The 23,123-nt window shown below is 35.3% G+C and overlaps 2 protein-coding genes across 5 annotated transcripts in view; one reads left to right on the forward strand and one right to left on the reverse strand.

Moving 5' to 3' along the window:
- Positions 1-19,763, reverse strand: fkbp5 (FKBP prolyl isomerase 5). Of its 2 annotated transcripts, none has more exons than XM_079840452.1 (11): positions 19,609-19,763; positions 12,239-12,371; positions 11,056-11,200; positions 9,524-9,666; positions 6,249-6,363; positions 5,984-6,140; positions 4,417-4,507; positions 2,908-2,991; positions 2,433-2,618; positions 2,100-2,339; positions 1-1,161 (listed from the first exon to the last, which is right to left on the reverse strand). In XM_079840452.1, the coding sequence occupies exons 2-11, from the start codon at positions 12,341-12,343 to the stop codon at positions 1,066-1,068; spliced, it is 1,362 nt and encodes a 453-aa protein (XP_079696578.1). In that variant the 5' UTR covers positions 12,344-12,371; positions 19,609-19,763; the 3' UTR covers positions 1-1,065. The 2 variants fall into 2 exon arrangements, with proteins under 2 accessions (XP_079696578.1, XP_079696577.1); XM_079840451.1 differs by lacking the exon at positions 19,609-19,763 and adding an exon at positions 15,243-15,880.
- srsf3a (serine and arginine rich splicing factor 3a) overlaps positions 19,731-23,123 on the forward strand; it is a 9,239-nt gene continuing 5,846 nt past the window's right edge. Inside the window, exon 1 of one of the 3 annotated variants that reach the window (XM_079840493.1) lies at positions 19,731-19,783. The gene's annotated coding sequence lies outside the window, so the exon portion shown is untranslated. Of the gene's footprint in view, positions 19,784-19,833; positions 19,958-22,724; positions 23,067-23,123 lie in introns of those variants that run through there. The other 2 variants (XM_079840492.1, XM_079840491.1) reach the window with 2 other exon arrangements.

Here is a 23,123-nt window from a genome sequence, read left to right on the forward strand (position 1 = left end):
AACAGTTTTCTTTGAATATTTATTGACAGGCCTGCTGTAATGCATTAAACTGTAAACAGAAAAAAAGTTAACAAACGGTTTATTATTAATATTATTAAAACTGTCTGAAACATGGGGAACATACTGAAAAACATGCAAACCGCACTAGTGAGTATTTGATCAAATAAACAAGTGGGTTTTAAGAGAACGGTTATTTGAAATATTCCTATCTTGTCAAAAGATTTGCCTAAAAAGCATTTGAGCTTCAAACTCAAAAATATAGCTATTGAACTTCAGTCAAGGATATCTACCGGGTTCCAGGTTGAAACTAACCTGTTAATATTTTAAAATATAGTCCCAAATCTAGGACGTTCCCAGGATGCGGTAAAGCATGCACAAGTCTCTCTGAAGTATCAAAAGTGTGTTTGTGAATGTGGGCCTACTGTGACTACTCCTCAAAGGATACAGCTGGGAGAGTCGCAAAATAGGTTTTCCCCAAAGGGAGGATTGCACTTTTAGGTCCAGCTATCCACTATGGTCACTTGCATCTAAATATCATACACACTTATACAAATATAATACAAAAAACATCAAGCCTCTAGTACACATCCCACCACTGCAAACTTAAACTCCTAATCTGATTATGCACAAAATCGATGCAATTACACTGAATACTGCACAGTCACAGTACATGGTAAGGTACTAGGTTGTATTCAATTCTATAATGCAATGTGATATCAAACCATATGCTTTCGCATTAATGCAGCGGATGAATGCCTTTCTGAGAGCTGAGGCGTGCACCGTAGAGGTTTGCAGGTGGTCATAGAATTGTGCGCTTTGGTTTTTCTTGGTGTTTGTTATCTGTTCTTGCAGGAATGTCATTAAGGTTCGCAGCTCCTCAATATCCCTAAACCATTATTAGAATCTTTCCCAGCATTGGTTTTCAGTCTGAGAGATGATGAGGTCAAGGCGTATAGAGGGCTCGTCCATGTCCCATTGCCTCTCTTATGACGCAGCCAAGGACGAAACCAGCCATCCCCACAGCCTGACCTCCTTACTTGGGCCTCCTGAATAATGTCTGGAGTTTTAGGAGCCGTCCTGACTGAGACGTTGTCTCTTTAGTCCCTGTTTATTCTGATCTGAAATTCCACTCTCTTCTTTTTTCCTTTTTAATCGGCCCACCTACAAACAAAGACAACATTTTTTAGAAGCAAAAATATAGTATTTTCTATAAAAACATGATATCATGTTGTAACAAACAGGTATTATATTTTTTTCCTATGCAGAATGTTGATTAGGGAAGGTTCCAAAATTGACATAAATCATCATAAAAATAGGTTTGATGCCGCACATTACAGGTTCTTGTTTGTCTCGTTGATAATTGAGATGTGCTTAACAGGAATATTATCATTATCTAAAACTATTAAAAACAGTTCTGTAAATTGAAATAAAGCTGAAATAAAACAAAATATAAATATTTCAAACTAAAATTGAAGCACACTAAAATTATTAACTGGAAAAAAACTAAAACTGAAATAAAAAAACATTAAACCTATAGCAATATAAATATAAAAAATGTTATCAAATGACAAATGTAAATACAATTATAAGCCAAAAGCTAGATCAAAATAATAAAACTATAATAAAAAATTACATTTAGAGCAGTGGTTCTCAACCAGGGAGGCTCAGCAAACTTCCAAGGGGGAAGACACTTTCTTTTTATACATTTTTTTACTTTCATTGTATGCAAAAGTGCTGTAAAACTTATTTTGAGTTCCACAGACGAAAGAAAAACCACACAGGTTTGAAATAACATGAGGGTGAGTAAATAACTACATTTTCCATTTAGAACAATTTTATATTGCTTCAATTAAACGCAAAAATTCCAATTGTATTCGTTAACTTGACTTATACTTTGTCAAATGTCAATAAGCTTAATTTCAAGATTACGTCTGAGCCTCTTGGTATTAGTGTTTTGAAGGAGGTTAGCTTTGTTGAGTACAACCAAAGGCATTGTTTATTCAAGTAAAGAATCAAGCCCTTCCTAATGCTGCATTCATGAAAGGGCAACATGAGAGAATTAATCAAGAATAAACATTTCTTTCTGGTCAGTGTAATACCTTATCATCGTGCTCAGCAAACCTCTGGAACATGTTTGCATATATCTTCTTGTCACGGTCATGGTGCTCACGAATCTTGCGCTGACAGACTGCAATCTGGCTGCGTGCAGCGCGGTTGAAGGAGTTAACTTGCAAAACTTTCTTGAAGTCCACCAGGGCCATGTTGAATTCGTTGCGCAACAGACGCGCTTCACCTCTCCGATATAGAGCTTTCTCATTTTCTGGGTCCATTTCCAGTACCTATTAGTGAAAAGCAGTATGAAACGGTAAGGGGGAAAAAAAATCGAGACGCATAATGTAGGTGATATTTTGTTCACTGCTATCTTACTCTACCTGGTTGCAGTTCTCCACTGTTAGAGAGTACTCGCGCAAACGCAGATAGCACAAAGCGAGATTCAGATGGGCCACTAAGAGGAGAGCATGGATGGCTTTTTGCTCGTCCATTCCTGAACCACACTCCATCTCTAACCAGTTTACAATCTGCTGGTACTGAATTACAGCATAGTTGTACCGTCCAGCCTGAATGCACAGTATAAAGAAGCATGTCAATTATCTGACTGCTGCCATCAAAACAAGAACTAAAGATGATCATAGGCAGCATTTGAGCTTTAAATGCTGAATTCTTGATGTTAGTCATAATATATATATAAATATATCTTACTAATAACTATTATTATTAGTTTTATACATTTAGTATTCTAAAAATAAAAACTAAATACAGGATGCATGTTTATAATAAAATAAAAAGCAACTCAGAAGGCAAGAATAGACGAGTAACTGTATACCAAAGACAAAGGTGTAGACAAACCTTGAAATACTGTGTCCCTTTTTGTTTGACTAAAACAGCACGATCCGTTTTCTCTTTAAGGTTCATTTCCCAGCATTCTTTGGCCTGAAACATGAGGAATTGTCAATTAGGTTTTTTAGGTTTTCTGTCAATTCTGTCTATGACCAATAGAGGGCGCACTTTATTCTGTATTCTGTATTTTCCTGTGTATTTTATAACTGTATTCTGAGATTTTCCACTCCTTTTTTGAAGACATATGTGTTTGAAAGCTACATTTTAAACCTGACTAATCCTGTTTATTATATTCCGTGAAATAAAACAATGATCAAATACTATATATATATATATATATATATATATATATATATATATATATATATATATATATATATATATATATATATATATATATATATATATATATATATATATATATATATATATATAAATTAAATCCTATATTTTTTTTATTCAGTTTAACGCATACATTTGTTTATCTGTCATGCACTACAGCAATTCAGTAACAAATGTCTTGAACATCTTGACATTTTTTTAATTTTCTTAAAGCATAAAGAAACAGAACAGTGAATTAAATTCTAGGTCTAATTCTAGTTGGGAAACAATCATTTTGAGACTATTTGCAAATTATATTTGCATTCATTTGCGTCAAATATATTGTTAGTCCTGAGATTCTTCACGCAAGTGAATAAATACATAAAGAGTTCAGATGCAAAAGCCTCTAAAAGCCACTTCGGTCAAAAATGAGATAACTATACTGAGTGAATGCTCTCTGCATATAGTTTACGTTCATAAAATACTTTCACTTCAAACCCACTAAATCCCAGCCTCAGCCCATTCAGAAGTACCAGGACTTAGGTAGAAACCTATACATAGAAGCCTGACAAAAATGCTTATTTTAAAGAAAAACGTCAGACGGATTTAGAGGCTTTTGCATCTTAAGTCTTCACATATATCCACTGTCCACATTTGGATTCCCTGTGATCTGGTGGTAGAATTTTTGTAAGGTAGGGTTCTAGGTTCTAATCCGCCCTCATACAGGTTTTCTTTCCTCATTAAAATCAAAGATGTCCATCAATGTTTATATATTAAGAGCAGAGACAGGTTTGTGTGTATTTTGTTTTGGGGTTTCACCAGAAAGAATAGAGTCTCCGCAACGCCATTAAGCGATAGATTGATGCATTCGTCTGTGTGAGGAGCCAAAAGAGAATGTAAACCCTGTCTGTTTTGATTTGATTGGCCATCTCAATCATTTTGACATTGACAAGAGCTTTTAGACCACTGAGGCAGACCAGACTAAAAATGTAACTTTTAAACCTTTTTGTCATCCTAACATACAGAGTGCTGCGCAATGAAGTGCAGTTTTAGGACAATTTGGTCATTTATAATTATTTGGGGGAACTTGGTTATGGCCCTGCGCGACAGTATATGATCACGCTATCATTTATTAAGCTTTGAGACTATTCAGAAAGCTTTTACTAAATACTGTGGGTCTAAAATGAAATATCTCACCTTTTCAAAGTCCTTCAGTGTCACTTCATATACTAGTTCTGCATTTGATCCGATGTCATATTCTTTGTTACCCTCTTTGCCATAACCGTACCTGGAAGCATAACACAGACTGAGTCGTGAGATGGTGATAGTTAGAGTATGTTAGATTATATTATATTATTTTATAAACTGCCTGGCCAAAAAAGTGTCTTTTGGATTTAAATAAACAAATGCTTAAGAGTCAATGATTGGATCATTATTGCAGTGATTATTATGTTTCTAGCATGTTATATGTTTGGCAACAGCTCTTCTAACCCTAATTAATGGAGTGTGTAGCTTTTCATTTCTTAAACAACTATGTAGGAAGAAGACACATCATGGTCATATTCCAGGATGGCAATGTCAAGATACATCAGGCTCAAATTGTGAAAAAATGGCTGTGAGGGAGCATGAAGAATCATTTTCACACAATTGGCACCTCTTGAGTCCAGACCTTAAAGGGTTAGTTCACCCAAAAATGAAAATTCTGTCATTAATTACTTACCCTCATGTCGTTCGACAACCGTAAGACCTCCGTTCATTTTCGGAACACAAATGAAGATATTTTAGTTGAAATCTGATGGCTCTGAAAGGCCTCCATTGGCACAATGGCACTTTACACTCTCAAGACCCTTAAAAGGTACTAAAGACGTCGTTACAAAGTCCATCTCACTACAGTGGTTCTACAATAACTTTATGGAGTGACGAGAATAGTTTTTGTGCGCAAAAAAACCCTAAATAACGACTTATATAGTGATGACGATTTCAAAACACGGCATCATGAAGCTTCGAAGCGTTAGGAATCAGTGAGTCGATTCAGCAGTTTGGATCGCCAAATTTCAGCAGTTTGACGGTTTGACACGCGATCCGAATCATGATTCGACTCACTGATTCATAACGCTTCGAAGCTTCATGATGCCGTGTTTTGAAATCGTCATCACTATATAAGTCGTTATTTAGGGTTTTTTTGCGCACAAAAACTATTCTCGTCACTCCATAAAGTTATTGTAGAACCACTGTAGTGAGATGGACTTTGTAACGACGTCTTTAGTACCTTTTAAGGGTCTTGAGAGTGTACCGTGCATTGTGCCAATGGAGGCCTTTCAGAGCCATCAGATTTCAACTAAAATATCTTCATTTGTGTTCTGAAGATGAACGGAGGTCTTACGGGTGTCGAACGACATGAGGGTAAGTAATTCATGACAGAATTTTCATTTTTGGGTGAACTAACCCTTCAAATTCATTGGCAGTCTTTGGGATGTGCTGGAGGAGACTTTACAGAGTGCTGGACTCTTGCATTGTCAATACAAGGTCTTGACCAAAAATTGATGCACATGCTGGGAACATAAGAATCCCTGCAATATCCAATAATAGACTCTTAAGCATTTGCCTATTTAAATCCAATCCATTTTTATATTATATTATATTATATAATCCTATTAACCAAACAATATATTTCAAACAAATAATCCAGCTCTTAATAATTTTTTTTTTTTTTTTAGAAAATACAGTACCTATTAAAAAATCTGAACAAAATAGCAAGTCTTACTTGGGCTTTAGGTATAATAAACAGCGTTCGCCTTTTTGGATTTTTTCCATGGCCCTGTCCACTCCTAAAGGAACCCCCACGTCTTCTGATTCACCCACAATAAAAGTGACATCCCGAGACTCAAATAACCGACCTCCACACCACCCTTCCAAGTGTACTGAGGCACAGAAACCAAACAGCATTGTAATGCAAATTAATATTGTATCCAAAAGCATTGTCTAGTAATTACAACCATATTACGAATATTCATAATTCTCAGACTTACCATGGACTGTGGCCCCTTCATTAGGATTGTTATAGCCTTCACCTTTGACCTTTATTCTCTTCACGATCCCACCATCTTCTATAAGCTCCTGCCCTCTGAAGTTCAGCAGCTCAATCTAATTGTGGGAAGTAGAACAATTTGTAGAACACTTTTATGTCCCATGGGATGAACTTTTTGTTATATGAAAGTCACATTAAAACAAAATAAAAATAAAACACTTTCTAAATGTCCACAGAGCCATTAGTATCCAAGGCTGAAGAAGAAACACCAAATGCAAAGTCTATTTAAAGGGTTATTCACCGCTGGCAAAATGGGCTTTCAATAAAACTTGACTGCCTATGCAGTAGAAAGGTGGAAAAAAATATTTGAAATCAGTGCTACCTGACTAGAGAAAATTGAGAAAATAGGCTGTTGTCTTCCCTTTTGCACCCATAATGCACTGGGCATGTTGCCGTCCAAGGCCACTCCCACCAACAGTCTGCTATGGATACGCTTGTCAGAGTCAAAAAGTGCCTTGCTTTAGTAGAAAATACCTCTTAGTAAACGTTTTGTCACAATGGTTTCGACTTCAAGTATTTTTCCCGGGTGCAATAATTCAAAGAGTAAAGATTCAGTGGGAGTGAGTTATTTAAGTTTCCAGTGCGAAGGATGTAGTGTTCTATAGTGTTCTGCTTTCACCATAATGCTGTTTAAAGATTAGACAAAGTACGATACATTTTTCAGTGATAAACCCTTACAATAACTGTTCTGTTAATAACCCTCTGTCAAAAATGCGGAAGTATATTCTGTAGTTTTCATGAAAGCCCTGGAGCTGTCAAAAGTCTGCTGTTTTGTGTCATCTGGCGAAGTTTTGCTGACAAATAAACTTGGAATTTCTCAGGTCCAGGTAACACAGAGGAACATGGTTAATTTACATATACTACACTGTAAATAATTTGTTGTTTTCACAGCAATAGTACTGTATTTTCAACAATTCCCTACTGTACAATCAGAATACAGATTTTTTTTGTTTTTTACAATATTATTACTGTATTCTTCACAGTTTCCTACTGTAAAAAGCTGCTTACAATGTTACTGTAGATTTTCAATGCATTCTGGGAAAATATTAGCCCACTGTAAATCTAAATTCAGTACTAAATGACAGCGAAAAACAACCACACACCTCCTCACGCAACGGCTCTGCGACACACTACTCATGAAGGTGAAAGCCCACAAGACTATGGTACGTTACCTGTCATTTTTTAAGACTTTTTAAGTCACTTAATGTGTATTATTCTGGTGTTATTTAAAAGATATAAAGCTACGTTTTAGTTAATACGTTTCCATAAGAATATCTGAACAAGCGTTCATTTTCTGAGTTGAAGCTGTGCTAACTGAAGATTTAAGTCCTAGGAGTATGTACAATTGGTAGGTATACTTCAAAATACATGTAATCGCCTAATTTGTTTTATACAAATGCTATTTGCAAGATATAAATAGGTTCGAGTTAATAAATATCTGTAAGAACATTGGAACGGGTGCTCATTTCCAATTTAAGCCGTGCTAACTTAGCCTGGTTAAAACCAGACCATTCTCAGTAATTTGCCGGAAGTTGTCTGGGTTTTCCCAGGCTAGTGCTAACTAGCATTTTCTTCCTGCAGACCAGCTTGACCATCGTGAGACGGGCGGGAAGAGTAGTCACAATAAAGAAGATGTTTTTCTTTACAGCATGTCGTTTTAAACGTTTTAAGACGATATGTATTCGCTGGTTATTGTTGTGAACTGCTACTAATTAAGTACTTAATTAAGTACTGCTACTAATTAAGTCCACTGGCACAATGTGTTACTGTAATTTTATTGGTATGGCTATAATTGTATTTGGTTAATGAAATATGGTTAATATGCTGGTATCTGTATTGAAGTTCAGCTATGAAATGTAAAAGAATAAAGCTGTTGATGTGAAGCAATAACTTGTGTTATTAAATATATAAAAGTAAAATAAAATAATTAATCCAGTCATCATTCCATTCTCATCCTTATTGATCTAAGAGTCGCTTTTGATACTGTTGATCAGTCTATTACTCACACGTCTTGAAAGAGTGTTTGGGGTATCGAGGACAGTTTTGAAGTGGTTTAGATCCTATTTTACTGACCATTCCCAGTTAATTTCTATGGGTGGCCAGCTGGCCATAGGTCAGAGATCATCTGTTTTCACTGGTGTTCCTCAGGGTTCAATCTTGGGCCCTTTTACTTTTTAATATTTATCTGTCACAACTTGGCCATCTCTTGAGATCGCTCGGCCTCCATTCTCATTTGTATGCTGACGATACGCAGATGTATATGCATTCAAAACCAGATGAGCGCTTTGACGTTGATTTTCTTTCCGGCTATATCAGTGGTAAAACTAAAGTTATGCTCATTGGTTCCCAACATCAAATTTCCAAAGCTGGTTATCTGTCTTTGACTTTTGATGGCTCTGTTTTGGAAACCCAAAGTAAAGTGAGGAACCTTGAGCTATTTTCAATGCTAATCTTTCATTTGATTCTTTCATTCAGAGTACTGTCAAAACATCTTTCTTTTTTTCCATCTCAGAAACATTGCAAGATTGCTTCCTATGTTAAATTTTCCTGTAGCAGGAAAGCTGATCAATTATGTTATTTTCTCTCGGATAGATTACTGTAACAGCCTTTTAGCCAGAGTTTCTAAATCCACACTAAACAAGCTCCAATATGTTAAAAATTCCAGGATTTTCAACCATATTACTCAAATTTTGGAATCCTTGCATTGGCTTCCAGTCAGGTTCTGAGTTGATTTTAAAATGATACTCACTTATAAAGCATTGCATGTCCGGTCACCAGATTATTTAACAGAACTGTTACTTCCCTATTCTCCTAATCGCAGATTGCGCTCCTCACAATCAAACTTGCTAGTTGTTCCTCAAACACGCTTAAGAACTATAGGTGACAAGGCTTTCTCTTCTTTTTCTCTTCTTTTTTATCATCTTTACTTTTATCAATTGTATTGCTCATATTGAGAAGCAGCTTTTAAAGACGCTTTATAAAATAAAGTTTATTATTATTATAATGCTGTACTTTATTTTACAGTATGCTTAAATCTACTGTAGTTAGCTTTACAGTAATTTTACTGTGGTATAAAATACAGAAGCTTGCTGGCTATTTGTTGCCAGTAAGTTACAGTTGATTTTACTAAAAAACAAATGTACAGTGTATCGACACTGTAACTATACAAAGTGAGTTGAAAAACTGGTGGGGTTACTAAGTGCTTGATGTTCCTACCTCGAACACAAGTGTGGCATTGGGTGGAACCTTTGGTGGGCTGCCAGCTGAACCGTACGCATATTCAGGCTTACAGAGCATCAAACACACCTCTCCTTTCTGCATGGAACACACACCAATATCCCACGACTTGATGACCTGACCTGTGTGAATCAACCAGAGAGTCCTCATGAATGTAATACTATTGTAAATGTTGTGCCACTATAAGATAAATATAAGCAACTTAAATAACTTTATATGTACTTATTTTATATATATAAAATTTTTTGCTTTATTCATATGCACAAATATATGACTTATATATCTAATAGTAAATATCTAAAGTAAAACTTCTTAATCCACAGAATTTTTTCACAAAAAATGTGTTTGTGGCTCATTTACAAAAGTAAATCATGTGTTTTTTTGTGATTAAATACAAAGTGTCTCTTTGCGAATGAAACAGCAGATAATAAGGAATGCACCACACGCCTAAACAACAACAACAGTAATTACACCCCTTTTTAAATGAAACCGCAAACGTCATTAAAGAGGAATTTTAGCTCTGCTCTTCAATGTATAATGAAATTGCCAGGTTTCATTTAACAGACACTTATGATAGCTCACTAATGAATCATTGACATGTCAGTGTCATAGTAACTATTTGCATGTGCAACTCAAATACAAATGAGAAATTTAGATTAGATTTTCTTTTTTAATAAATTATGCCATTGATTACAAAACGGACCAATTATATTTGATTTGCGGCTTTTCTTAATTTACTTCAAAATGAACTAGTACAGCACAATTCTTAAACTTAATTTGTAGTTGTAATTTATTTAAAGTGCAAAATAAAAGCTTACTTATTTGTGTGGACTACATGAATAATTTATATTTTAGTCGTGGCATAATGGTTAGAGAGTTAGACTGGTAACCCGAAAGTTGCGGGTTTGATTCTCAATACCGGCAGGAAAGGCACCTAAACCAATTGTTCCCCGGGCGCCACTGCAAAAATGGCTGCTCTCTGCTCCGGGAGTGTGTGTCCACGGTGTGCAGTGTGTGTGTGTGTGTGTGTGTGTTTACTACTCGCTACTCCTAATGTGTATGGCACTAACTTGGATGGGTTAAATGCAGAGGACAAATTCTGAATATGGTTTACCATACGTGGCCTTCACATGTCACTTAATGTGTATTTGAGTGGAGTCGGCAGTCTAATTTAAGGTTAAGCAAATCTATCAAAACCCAATTTGTGGAACTACTGTCCTCAACTGCATTAAGTCGAGCCAAATAATTGTATGCTGCACACAGTGGGCAATATTATGATTAATTAATACCGAAAAAATACATTATAATAGCATAGCACATGCAATGATTTATGCTTATCCATGTCACACTGGATTTGTTGCTTGGATATCCTGGTTGGTTGCTAGGGGGTTGCTAAGGTGTTCTGGGTGGTTGCTAGGCGGTTTCCTATTTCTATGTATCTATCTATCTCTCTTGCAAAACATTATTTGTTTCAATAAAAACAAATGAAATATGTGAAATAAATCTATTACCTTTTCCCACATTGAAAACAAAAGGCTCCTTGCGGTCTAGACTGGAGTCAAACTTCTTCCCATTGAGGAGTCTGCCTGTGTAGTGTACAAACACCCTGTCCCCAATCATTGGCCTTTCCCCCTCCACTCCATGCTGTTTCACAATCTTTAGAGAAGTATGGGAGAAAAAAAGTGAACAGTCCATCCTTACACTACCTCATATTTATTTTAAATCAACACCAGATCATTCTGAATCTAAAAAAAAATCGGTAACACTTGTACATATAATAATGGTCATTAGTTAACATTAGTTAATGTATTAACTAATATGAACTAACCATGAGCAGTACATTTGTTACTGTATTAGTTCCTCTTTGTTAACGTTAGTTAATATAAATCCAGCTGTTCATAGTTTGTTCATGTTAGTTCACAGTGCATTAATGATGTTAACAAGATTTTCATAATGCATTAGTAAATGTTGAAATTAACATTAACAATGATAAATAAATGCTTTATAAGTGCAGTTCATTATTACTTCATGTTAACTAATGTAGTTAACTAATGTTAACTAACGAACCTTATTGTAAAGTGTTACCTTTTATTTTTTACAAAGTGGGGGATGAGTCAAAATTATATTCAGTGGTTGATAAACCACAAGCTACAGAAGTTCTCAGCTGATCTAAACCTCCACCTGTTAACTAATGTAGTTAACTAATGTTAACTAATGACCATTATTCTAAAGTGTTACCAAAAAATATTGCAGATTCAAATCAGTTTTTCACTAATTCTCAACAGTCCTCTTCAATAAAGCACTATGCTCAACAACACAAGCTACAAATGGGTGTAAAATGTACCAACAAATTACAACAATAGTACTAGACACTGTTGTTTGAAATATGTATGTTACATTCAACATACAGTGGAGTCTAAAAGTCCAAATTGAAACTTTAAACCTGTAAATAAAGAGAATCTGAAAGAATTTATATTTAAGAACCAGGTTCTTAAGATCATTCTGAATTATTTCAATTGAACTAATATAATATAAAATATTGTTTAAAGGAAAATGCATATTACATTACAAAAAAGTGTAAAATAGAACTGTTTTCACTAGTGCTTGCAGATATTTGGACCCCACTGTATTGCTCATGACTACAGAAATTGTAAACTAACAGCTGTGATATAGAGTTACTAATGACTGGATTACCTTACATACTCCCCGGTCACCGTTTGGAGTGACATCCGTGCCTTGGGAGGTAAAGACAGCAGTTGGGCACTGGTTAGTGGAAAAGATATCCTCTAAAGATGACATCTCGCCACTCGTACATACCCGTGTGCCCCTAAAAAACAAAACATACAATATTTGCATTTTCATCTTAGACAAATATTATTAGGTACTGCTATCTCGAGATCAATTCAAATGTTTAGTTTAATTTCCTCATATGCTTGGGGTATATTTTCATACAAAAAAAATATGTTGTAATCCTTCTTTTGTGATTCTGCCATGGTTTTTTCCTTTTATGTCAAACCTCACCTAAAAATCGAAATTATATAAAAACGTATCATGTTTTTGACATTTTTCACAAGATTGCCTTAATTGTTTTGTTTTTCTTCCTAGAAAATTGTTAGTTGGTCCGTGTGTGTGCGTGAGTGTGTGTGTGTGTGTGTGTGTGTGTGTGTGTGTGTGTGTGTGTGTGTGTGTGTGTGTGTGTGTGTGTGTGTGTGTGTGTGTGTGTGTGTGTGTGTGTGTGTGTGTGTGTGTGTGTGTGTGTGTGTGTGTGTGTGTGTGTGTGTGTGTGTGTGTGTGTGTGTGTGTGTGTGTGTGTGTGTGTGTGTGTGTGTGCAAGCATACATGTGTATAGAGTTTTGAGGTATTTTATTTGAGTGTACTGTACACTAAAGCTTGTGAACATGTGCGGCGGAACACTATGTTCCTTCTATTCTATGTTCCTGGCACAAATTCAGATTCTAGAGAAGGATGTCTTGCGAGATTTATTTCAGTAAACCTAGTAAAAAGGCACGGGAAGAAAACAGAACGGAAAAGGGAACATTCAGTCCGGTCCACTTTACTTGAGGCGATGAGATACTACAATGACTCAAGGCTCTCAATTCAAGACCTTCCTTTTGTATCTACACACACAAAACACTGAAGGTTACTAGAAGCGTATACATTTCAAGAAAAGTTATATTAATGCATAAGAGCAGGTATAGCAGCACACACCTAACTAAAGATAACAGAAAGTCTGTGTCTATTGTTTCAGGGACTTAATTTTAAATCAGACTGATCTGTGTGCCAAACTAATCATTATAACTAACATATTTTTGCATTGAAAGTATAATATATTAATTAATACAAATATTCACCTCACTGCATGTGAGTTTAGGGTTTATGTCCTGGAATGGGAATATGGCAGAGAGTTATTAAATTAAGAGTCTAGGCTATTTGACGCATCTACAGAAATAGTCTGCTACCATCCTGGCTCTAACAGCATTACTGAGCACGATTTAGTCTAAAAACCCAAGATGAAGGACATGGACATAAAAGTCAACAAGATTCACAAATACAATTTGATTAAACAACGCTAGAAGCCTTTTCGCTGTAATTGACATATAATTAACATTCAAATTTGATGTTAAACATCTAACTGTACAAAAAAACAAGTAAAAACTAGTCACTTTCTGCTTGAAATGTTAACAAATTTAACAAACATCTGATTCTAAATTCTAACAACTGAGTGCTTTAAAAAATATTTCTTGGAATCAAATGTTATAAAGTTCCTCGAATATATCATCTTACATAAAAATCAGCCATAAAACGTAACGAGGACGTACACTTGCATTAAAAAACTGATATTGTGCACTGTACCTCAAAATTGTTGCATTTATTAACTAAAACTGTTCTCAACTTTCACTGTGTTTCATTCACTGACCACTCATTTGACAATATCTCAACTGACCGAATTTTGTCATTGTCTGTTTGTCTACCTGTGTTTGTCTCTGGTTATCTCTTCGTGCTTTTCCAGCCAACTGTCCCTAAGTATTTCTCTCCAGTGATCGACTAAAGGTGGTGTGACTTTTCAAAGCTCTTATTGGAGCTCTGTCTCAGATGTCCGCAGTGTGGGGAGATTGCAACAGGCATTCCTGTTACAAAGATGAGCTTTTAGAGACAGTTGACTCATTCCATCCTTGAACATACCGTCCGCAGTCAAGCACAATATGCACTCACACAGATTCCTAGTTAATCACCTTGTCAGCCACCGAGACTCTTTCTGTACTGATGACATACAAACCGTTGTAAACATCAAAATTTAATTATCTGTAGAGAACGGTTTGTTTTGCAACTTTTGAAAACATCTCTGACACAGAAATCACAAGGGTGTGACCACCGTATACAACGAAGAGAATTAATCTAACCCCAGTAATCAGATAAGTGATGGTTAATTGGTTAATTCTGGACAATGGTTAATTCGTAATTCATCGTATTTGATCCTTCCAGACCTAAATATGTGGCCATGCCCCAACATATGGTTATGCCTCAACAAAATGGGATTGTATGAAAATATGCTTGAGGAAGAAGGTCTGAGCTGTATATTGTCAGTGATATAACAGTTAGTAGGGGACATGAAATTAGATCATTTTCAAAAATATGAAAACCTGACTCCTCAGCACATCTCAAAGTAAAAGGTAGAAAACATTTTCAACCCATAACCATATCTCTCATTTTTGCATCATAAAACATGAACATCAGTCTTTATGGCTTTGATGAGACAGTGAGTGATTAATGATAAAGTCTGTGAAATAGTAAGCAAAAATGTGTATACAAAAATATATATATATAAAAGAATATAAATGCAATGAGTTCTCGCATCATAATTGAAAAGGTTCTACTTCGTGTCCTCTCAGTTTCGTACAATCATCCATGTAGCTCAAACGCAACTACTACTACAGGCTTGGCTACTTAACATAGTTATGCAAATAAAATTATAGCTACATTTTTCTTTCCAGCATTATTATTTATTCATTCATTTTGATTAAAAATAAGGCCACAGGCAATATTCAACTTGATTTGAGGAGATAAAGCATAGCACCATGAGAGAACACGCTTTTTTTTCTTTTGTAGGCTAGTCACCATAGAAAGCTGTCTTAAGTAGGATAAAAGCTAGACTATGCCATGGATAATGAATCAAAACAAGCATGAAAGCTAGACTTACAATATTTCCCTTTTGTTGCCCGTTCCTCTCATGTGTTTGACCATACATCCGTCCGTAAGCAACTTCGGTGAGTCTTACCGGCGAATACAACCTGTGCCTAGCGGCTTAAAGGGGAATGAGCCCGCCCTCTCAGCGCGAGAGTACTAGATGTTCTACCGGCAGTGTTTTACACTTCTCCACACCAATAATCATCAACACGATACGCCTCTACGAGACATTTGGACGGGGGAAATGAAATAAGACTAAAGGAGGAGGAGTGAACGCGGGGGGAGGGCAATGTAGTGTAAAAATTAAGGGCAGGCCTTGGAAACTGTCCACAAAGTAACACAATGTTCCGGCTGTACTGTAGCTCGCGCTGATGAGAACACAGTGTCCTAGTAGACACCCTGACCCGTAACCCGTTGTGTGCTGACTGAACAGCTCAAGTTGGGAACAGCATGCACAGTCAGAGCACAGCGATAGCTACGCGGAAAGAACAACACGACTATATTATTTTTAAAAACGTGGACGTTTAAAGAGATATTAACGCATTGCAAAAACAAAAAAAAAGTAAAATAGACAGCTGAAAGAAATTTACGGGGGAAATACTACGAAGACGCTTTACTGGATGGCATTTTGCTCTCAGTATATTTTAACATATAAATACGCCTACAGGTGATGATGAAACGGAAAACCACATGATGAATTAATGTTCATCAGAATGATAATCATGCCTATTGCCTAAACACCATCAGGGTAACACATGACGATAACAATGTTCATAACGCCTGAACATTAATAAAATAACTTTTATTAACTGTTGTTTACATAACTAGTAACCAAAATCAGAAGAAACTTTATCATGTAAATAAAATATAGCCTAATCAAACGTGAGCCTCATGCAGGGAACATACTTTTACTTTCAATTTAAGGATAGGCCATTTTTTAACCAACATGCGTTTAGGTGAATGTATTATAGATTTCAGATTTTCAAATAATTAAGTAATATGCCTACTTTTGACTTCCATACATTATAGTAGGCTATATTATATGTAAAATTGCATGCATTGTCCGCTAAATCAATATATTTCACTTTGTATTGTAAGCTAACTTAACCATTTAAGGTTTTACTGTAGAATTTGTATATTCTTTTTCGGTTAAAGTTTAAAAAAAAATGTGTAAAGAAATGTTTTTTCTGTTTAAGATGATCCATTTGTATTTGTATTTTTTTTAAAAGAATGCCTGAGTTGTAACATTGCACATTTAAAGCTGAACAGTATCTTCAATAATTATATTTAGATTTCATTACCCAGAATAATATCAAATCAAGAATATATGTTGACATCAAATCAAGCCTTTCAAGTTAGTATGCCAAATATTTAATAACATCATAACATCAGCTCTGGCAACATGTTACCTGCTTCAAAAGCCTCTCTAGACTGGAACTGTAACAAAATGTCCCCGATTCATTCACCAGAGCAACAATAGGTGTCAGCAGGAACACAATAGGCATGCGTGATTGTCTGCATTTAAAGAGATTGATTTCCCTTTTCAAGCCTGATTTTTTTAAATATAATAATTTCAGATGGATAGTTAATCCAGGAACATGGTGTTAGTGACAGAACAGAAGGGCTCTGTTTAAGAGGTTCAAGTTATTAAAGATTCTCTGCAGATATGATAATCCAGAGAACTGCTATTTAGCTCATTTATTTGATTGATTTGAAATATTGAAATTTAGACCACATACATTTTTAGCTGTGCCAAAAATGAAATGAATTACAATCACAGATCTCTAATATAATGTCAGCAGGCCTGCAGCTTTTTTTAGGATTATCTAGGCAGTACATTAAAGTACTCAAGCATGGAAAAGAGTATAGAACAAAATGCTGCCTCAGTTTGGTATCTTAGCAGCAGGGATCTGCGACAGAGCTTATAATGTGAAACTGCTCAGCAGTGATGGCACAAGAAAACAAGTGTGGGGGGGCATTCAAGGATAAGGATTCAGACCATGTCACACTGCCAACAAGGTCCAAGTGGGGACACTCCATGTAAACCTGTTTGACCTTTTTCCTGTTTGTGTTCAGTGATCATATTCTGTATAATCTATCAGATCAAAATCACTCTGTTATTTTAATTCATCATCAAAATTTTTCCCACCATGATTTGACAATAAAAAAAAAAAAAAAAAGACATTCTTGACTAAAGGCTTTGTGGTGATTCAGAATATGATTAAGGTTTTCTTAGAGGTAAACCACCCATTGTGGTTTAATTTGCATAAAATCAAAGATCTTATAGTCTTTCGAATGAACATGCGTAAATTTATGAATCTAGACTTTTTTTCAGTGAATCATGAACCCAACTGCTTGAATAAAGTATACATCACTTGAACTGCCTCTTATTTCATACAGGGAAAAGTGTAGGCCTATAGTGTTTATAAGATAAATAAAAGATATATAAAAGTTTATAGTTCGCTCTTTATGTTTATAGTGTTTACACTAATGTTTAATGTTACAATTTGAGCAACGTTTTTAGGTGGAGGTTTAGATCAGCTGAGAACTTCTGTAGCTTGTGGTTTATTAACCACTGAATATAATTTTGACTCATCCCCCACTTTGTAAAAAATAAAAGGTAACACTTTACAATAAGGTTCGTTAGTTAACATTAGTTAACTACATTAGTTAACATGAAGTAATAATGAACTGCACTTATAAAGCATTTATTTATCTTTGTTAATGTTAATTTCAACATTTACTAATGCATTATTAAAATCTTGTTAACATTAGTTAATGCACTGTGAACTAACATGAACAAACCATGAACAGGTGGATTTATATTAACTAATGTTAACAAAGATTAACTAATGCTGAACAGAGGTGTTGTTCATGGTTAGTTCATGTTAGCTAATGCATTAACCAATGTTAACTAATACAACCTTATTGTAAAGTGTTACCAAATAAAAAATAAATGCTTTTACAGAACAATTAATGAAAAGTGCTGACCCGTCACTTAATTTCTGGTATCTTTGCATTAACCAGTTTTAATTTATTAGCATAGTTGAAAGATTGGAGATTAAAAAAATAAAATTAGCATACTATCATATCTTATTTGGTATGCATGTTATAATCCAGATTCAAAGAGGCTTGATGCATGTGAAGAAAATTGCATTTATTAAACATCAGGAACCACCAGCACAAAACATAACAGAAGAGGGTATGAATACACAGGACGGTGAGGCACTAATCAATGAAATAAAGAAAAAGGCAAGCAAGGAAACAGGGGTTGGGGCTAATGGATACAGCCGCGGCCAGGTTGTCCTGCCATGAGCACATCAATATTGCTTCATTTTTGTCACGCTGAACAACATTAATTACTGTATCTGCATTATTGTAAGGGTTGGTTTAGGGTTGGGGTATGTGTAGACTTTAATAAAACACAATCTGATAAGTAGCCAATTTAATTTATCGTTATTTTATGGCGAGATTTTGCATCACTTCCGGACGTAGCTGTATCCCTTCTAGTCACAAGCAGAAACAGGAACTAAACACACAGGAACTGAACACAGGCAATACAAGACAAAAGAATAGCATAATCAATTATAAATAAAAGTTCATGAACAAGGACACAGGGGAATCGTGACAATGTGAGATTTAAATTGGCTACTAAATAATTTGTATGTCATATCTTTGATTTATTTGAAGCAACAGTTCTACATACACAAACATATTGTCCACCATCTGCAGAGCACATGCTTTTAGTAGTAATTATTCAAATAATTCAAATGTAAAGTGGCAAGTTTTAGAGCATTGGTTTCAGTTCAGTTGAATAAACATCTGCTGTGTTCTAGGACCTTACATGCTTTAAACAACAACAAAATAATCATTTTAAATATGCCTGCAATTAAACTTGGATACGTTTTGGTTAGATGCTCTGAGCATCCCATCACAGTACCCATAGTTTCATAAGTATAATTTCTCTGTAATTTTTCCACCCCTTGCTGAAAGGACACAGTGTAGCCTATTACACCACACTGATGTGTGGAGAGAATATCAATAATCTGCACTGTGATGCAAAACACTCAAGAGGTCCCATGATTATTTGGCAAATGTAACTATAAATAAAAGACATTACAATAACACAATGGAACAATGGAAAGTTTGTTTAAATAATTCATATTTTGCATACATATGATTGTCCATATACAAGATTGTAGCCTACACTTTTAGCAGTTATAAACATGAGAGGCATTTATGGCTCCACAGCCTAAGCAATGATATAAGCTACAAATGTTAAACATTAAACATATTTTTTTCATATAGGATATTGTGAATTGTGCATGGAAACGATTGAAAGAACTGCATGCAATAAGGAGTGATTATAGGAGCATCACCTTGTCGCCAAATAATGTCGAGTTTTTGGGGGGGGTTACAGTCAAGAGAATAATCCTGTCCGTTTTTCCACTGGATTCTCAGATCAATAAGTCCGCGCGTCAAGAACTAAATGTTCTAGTTCACAGTGGCACGTGCGGTGGAGGCTCTGTTGACTGACTCATCGGCGCAACGGAGGTAAGAAGTGGTACTGAACTTGACAAACCTGGTCTTTCGCACAGCACACGCGTCGTCTGTTTTTAGCCTGCAACTACATTTATAACACACGTCTGAGAAGTGGAATTAACATAGCATGTGTCAGGGTCTTTATTCGCCCGAATGCATGGACCTGCTCATAGGAAAAAGCGTAAGGTAATAGCATATTATAACCTTCTATACGCATTCTATAAAGTAGCTTTGGCAAAAACAGTCAATTGTAGAAACTTAGAAATATGAAAAAGTATGTCTTTCGTTAAGAGGTTGGGTAATAAAGAACTGAAAAACATGTAGGCTATTTGCATATCACGAGTGTTCTTCTTTCAGACAAGACACGTTGGAAGAAAAAGAAAAAAAGCACAAGCTTGCGTAAAACTATAAATGTAGTTGCGAGCTGTAAAATAATTATAGTTTTATGCAAGCTTGTGCTTTTTTTCCTTTCACTTTGGTTCTATGTTAATGAAATGATTCAGCTTTTGCTGTTGCCATGACAACGTGTCTTGTCTTCTGCAGAGTGAGTCTTATAAGTGACTATTAAAAAGCCCAACAGTAGGGTCCAAGAAGTAAAAACCCTATTAATCTTCTCCATAAAGTAACAACTTTTTAATCAAACCATATAAACCTTTTGAGACAGACCTAGCATAAACTCAGAGATTAGGTGTTGGAATATCTTTTTTTAGAAGCCACAAATGTGATTTGAACTTTATTTTTAAAAATAACTGAGGAACTGTACTTCCCATAATCCTGAAGAGTGATGCACCAATCAGTGAAGTTGTATGGAAATACAAATGTAATTATTGGCAAAAGAGCTCACTCCCTTAAAGAATTGCACATTTGAATGACGCTCTAAAACTACTTAGGCCTATTAAACTGAGCTATATAAAAATATTCATTTTCTGTCGATGAATGTTACCAAACTATTTTTCACCTGTCTAATGAAACACATAATATATTAAAGCGTCTTTGGTGTTTCCATGGTTTCGGAAATCGAGGGTAACGTTGGTATGATGTCATTGATAGGCGACGCACGGACACTGTCCGGTTAAAATTGCTTATTCCTCTGGATTTAAACATTCTTGGAAACATTTGGGATAACGTTAAGTACACAAGTCAACCAAATATATAACATTGTTCTAGTGGTTTTTGTATATTTTAATCAAAAAAGCTTACATATTGTGCCTTTTATCATTTAGCAGACATGCATGTTACTGGTTCATTTGTCACACTGGAAATTGGAAGGTCACACGTTGCATTGTGAAATACAGGGTTCTACACAGTGTGCTCTGTTGTATTGCACATTTTGGTAAATGTAGTTGGTCATCTGGGTATTCCATGAATCTAAAAGAGCTGCATACCTGTGCAGTACACCATACATAATACTGTAGAAATAGTATGATTATATAAGTATGCTTTTCCGAACATAGAACCTCCATCTAAAAAAAAAACTGCCCTTCAATATGTCAGACAATCAAATGACTGTCCAGCAGCAAGCACCTCAAAGTCATCTGGCTAAGTGATAACAGACGGACATCGTTTTTATCACAGAGAAAGGTGTGACATCTCAGGACCACTTTTTCAGTAATCTGTCGGGTAGGGACATTTGCAGCATACTAAACAATCTTTTACAGCACTAATACTTCCAGGAACCAAGATGACTGAAAAAGTTGACACTTGTAGTTTCGCAATATATAAGGCTTCATGTATATAAGCAAGGCAGACAGTCAAAATTGTGAACACCTGATTTGTACCTCTTATGTCTTATCTCATGCATGTTTACCTTTCAGACTAGACCAATAATGATGTTTAACAGGTATTGTAGAATGGAAAGTTATTTTTTTGGCGACAAACTATAAATACAATTTTTATTTTTTTTTCAAAAAATGCTTCCAGTGAAATGTATAGAAGTATTCTCTAACTGTAAAATGTGTGAATTTTGGATTAAATGTATTAAAAAATATGCTTTCCATTAAATACATGAAATGTAGTTTCAATGTCATTTCATTGTGTGTGAGTCTAAGTAACTAATCAACATTGAAACAAAGCCAAACAAAACATGTGTGTGTGTGCGTCTGTATGTATATCTTGCTTTTATGGAGAGAGAGAGAGGGAGGGTTCATGAGAGGCTAACCAGTCATCAGGAAGCAAAACAGAACAGAATGTGCAGTACTAATCTGGGCGGAAAAAAACATTCTGTGCCGTGTGTGGTAACAGACAAATTCACATTGTCTTGCTGACATATACACATGAATCATAAAAATGAGGAAAATATATATTGGTTTATCAAAGGGATGTTCTTTTTGTTTAGACAAATACATAGGTATACGACAATAAATATAAATGACAAAACCCCAGTTGAGTTGGCATATGAAAAGGGGTGAGGTAGATGTAAACATGCATACTTACTGACCTGCCCAGTGAGACAAAAATAAAGGCAGACAGCGTAATGCTCTTTATTTGAATACGAGGCAGCTGTGTTACATAACTCCCCCGGTGTTTACTTAATCCAAAACAAAGGCTGAACTATTGCCCCCAAGATTTAGCCTAAATTAATTGTTGAGGGTCTGACACACGTATGACCCCATATTTTGCTTATCAAAAGGGCTATAATATCTTTTCCACAGATATGAAGGCTCATACCATAAGTAGGCCTAACATACAAAATGATAACAATGTATATATATATATATATATATATATATATATATATATATATATATATATATATATATATATATACACACACACGTACGTACAATATGTATGATTTAAATCAAATATATTGTACATATAAAACAATAGGCCTATATAAAAAAACAGAAGGTAGCCTATACATACACAAATGTATTTATGAAAATACAAATAAAAATATATAAATAATTAGTAATGAAACCAATGTTGAGTATTCTGCTGAGTAGACCTGTCTGAAATAGAAGGAAGTGTTCAATCATTATACAAGGGAAGAAAAGGTAGAGTTTAAACCTGTTGACCTATTCGTCAACATTCATCTTTTAGGCACTGCTATGTAGCCTTCAAATATTGTTATCTCAGATGGCTTCTTAAAGAGCAGAAATATAGCGCACTTCCTATATGTTTTAGGCGTGAGAGCTTTTTCTTTGACGTCCGTGTTGTTCAAGCTAACCGGAAGTGCTTTACATGTAGAGTTCCTCGCGACGGCCTGCGGTTACTATTAGCGCGCTAGCAGCGAGGTGTTTAGTAGCAGTTGCGCGGTTTCGATTTCGTTAACGCAAACAGAGCAGATTTAACGGTAAGAAAACGAAACCTCAATTATTAACTCACTTCGAATAAATGTATAATGTGCCTA

Source organism: Gobio gobio (genome assembly GCF_949357685.1).
Source record: "Gobio gobio genome assembly, chromosome: 17".
Classification (NCBI taxonomy): Eukaryota; Metazoa; Chordata; class Actinopteri; order Cypriniformes; family Gobionidae; genus Gobio; species Gobio gobio.

Bases quoted from the DNA above. Each gene is read 5' to 3' on its own strand.
- fkbp5 (XM_079840451.1), bottom strand. From the start codon at position 15,286: ATGGTCAAACACATGAGAGGAACGGGCAACAAAAGGGAAATATT. The intron at 6,364-9,523 runs GTAGGAACATCA...TCCCACAATTAG, and splicing joins ATGCCACACTTGTGTTCGAG to ATTGAGCTGCTGAACTTCAG. The intron at 1,162-2,099 runs GTATTACACTGA...CTTTGTTTGTAG, and splicing joins TTGCTGAGCACGATGATAAG to GTGGGCCGATTAAAAAGGAA.